Here is a 1,979-nt window from a genome sequence, read left to right on the forward strand (position 1 = left end):
CCGGCTCAACATGTCCTGTTGCGAGTCTAAGTTTCCCGTGGCCAGTCGACGCCAGACGACCGAGTGCGACCCCCTGTGTCTGCTCTGCCCTCGGTCGGTCAAAGTCTAACGCGCCGTGGTGCATGTCGCGAGTCGTCTGTGCTCGGGGTGTGCAGGATGCGCTTGCATCACGCCCGGCCAGGCCTCTTTACAAATGAAAGTGTGTGAACAAGGAACGAGCTGCACGTGTATTCAAATGACAACTGTCTTTGGAAATCTCAATAACACGCTTTCTTTTCTTTTTGTTTCTCCTTTTCTAGAATGTCGGACCCTATTGAAACCGTCATGGAAGCGGAGCCCGAGGCCGAGGCGTGGTTCGGCCTCCTCGACATCGTGATCCTGGTGGCGCTCGCCGCCTTCGGCGTCTGGTGGGTGCTGAGCAACAAGAAGAAGCAGGCGGAGCAGGCGGCCGCGCACAAGTCGTACTCACTGCAGTAAGTTGACATGAAAACATGGCGTGTTCGGGTAAGGGGAATTAAGATAATGATGCTCTGGGAGACTTCAACTTCAATGAGGGTGAAGACGTCAGTTCTTATAAACTATCACCGGCAACTTAAGGCTGGCCAAAAAAAAGGGGGGTCCACCTCCCAAAGTGTCGCTGTGTGGGTGCGTTTAAAAAAAGCGTCTGGCAAGAACCTAGCCAATCGCGTCTTATCGGACGGGGATGGGGATGTGGTAGCTGCAAACCCACCGCATACTGCGGCGCACGGTGTGCGTAACAACCACGTAACGACCGAGTAATGCGCAAGGAGTTCCGAGGCGCGACTCGCGGGAAAGAAGGCATAAAAACCGCCCAATGCACAGCTCTGTCGAGCAGGCTGCAGCTCAACCCGCCCCGCCTACTAGGCAAAACCTTGGCACGTGTGTCCCGGGTATGCAGGCGTGTATACACACTGCCCCGCTCCACACTGTTGCGTGTTGTTTGCCTACTTTTCTGGCAACACCGAGAGTCGTCCCGGGTCCCTATCGGATGGTTTTATCAGTCGTGTGTTCCGCTTTTTTTTTTCGTACAGGCCAACCTCGATGACGACCCAGACCACCGACAACTCGTTCCTCAAGAAGCTGAAGACGTCCGGGCGTTCGCTCGTCGCGTTCTACGGCAGCCAGACCGGCACCGGCGAGGAGTTCGCCGGCCGCCTCGCCAAGGAGGGCATCCGCTACCAGCTCAAGGGCATGGTGGCCGACCCCGAGGAGTACGACATGGTAGGTGTCCAGGGTGTCCGAAGGACGGGCCGTCAGGGTGGCGGCGCGACCGTGAGCGGGACACAGCAGCGCGGTGGGCGACCGCGTTGATATCCTCGCTGAGTGGTGGCGTGGCGTAGCGTGGCGCGGCGACTGACAGTGACCCTGGTGGCGAATCCACCATCGCCACGCCGCCGCACCGCGCAGGCCGCTCTGTGACGTGATGCCGACGAGTGGTGACGCCGGGCGGGAGAAGTGGTTCGCCTCTGAGAGATTGAAAAAAAGAAAGAAAGAACCTGTACCGCTAACTATCGAAATTGTAGCACGCTCATGTACATTTTTTTCAAAAATTCATAATTTCCTGGATCTTTGTTGCTATCTTCAAAATGTTATTTCCTCAATGTTTCGTTTCGTGACCCTCTGTCGTGGCAGTGTACTCGGTGTCAGGCATGACCGGTCTGTCCGCCGCAGACGGGCAATGTACAATTTATGGGATGTTGATAACCGGGCTGGGCTGCGCGAGGCTCGCGTGCGGGGACGATCTGACCCGCCGCCCGGTCGGCTGTCCTGCCCGGTCCTGCCCTTACGCATCGGTCGCACTTCCTCAACCCGACGGGCCTTTTTGGGTGGTGAACGCCCTCGCCAGAGTGCACGGCAGCGGTGCTGCTCAAGTCGTGCAAGCCAGCCGCGTTATCGCCCGAGCAAGCGCATATTATCAATCGGCCATCGGGAAGTGTGTGTTTGCCGGTAGTTTTCCG

General features: G+C 57.6%; 1 protein-coding gene across 1 annotated transcript; it reads left to right on the top strand.

The window, feature by feature from the left end:
- Positions 1-267: 267 nt before the first annotated feature.
- LOC127751960 (NADPH--cytochrome P450 reductase-like) lies at positions 268-1,476 on the top strand. Its single transcript, XM_052276307.1, has 2 exons — positions 268-473; positions 1,053-1,476. The coding sequence occupies exons 1-2, from the start codon at positions 301-303 to the stop codon at positions 1,330-1,332; spliced, it is 453 nt and encodes a 150-aa protein (XP_052132267.1). The 5' UTR covers positions 268-300; the 3' UTR covers positions 1,333-1,476.
- The last annotated feature ends 503 nt before the right edge of the window (positions 1,477-1,979 follow it).

This window comes from Frankliniella occidentalis, unplaced genomic scaffold (genome assembly GCF_000697945.3).
Source record: "Frankliniella occidentalis isolate FOCC.00 unplaced genomic scaffold, Focc_3.1 Scaffold2470, whole genome shotgun sequence".
Lineage (NCBI taxonomy): Eukaryota > Metazoa > Arthropoda > Insecta > Thysanoptera > Thripidae > Frankliniella > Frankliniella occidentalis.

Excerpts from the sequence above, each read along its gene's own strand:
- LOC127751960 (XM_052276307.1), top strand. The coding sequence starts at position 301 with ATGTCGGACCCTATTGAAACCGTCATGGAAGCGGAGCCCGAGGCCGAG. Across the intron at positions 474-1,052 it reads CACAAGTCGTACTCACTGCA|GCCAACCTCGATGACGACCC; the intron begins GTAAGTTGACAT and ends TTTTTCGTACAG.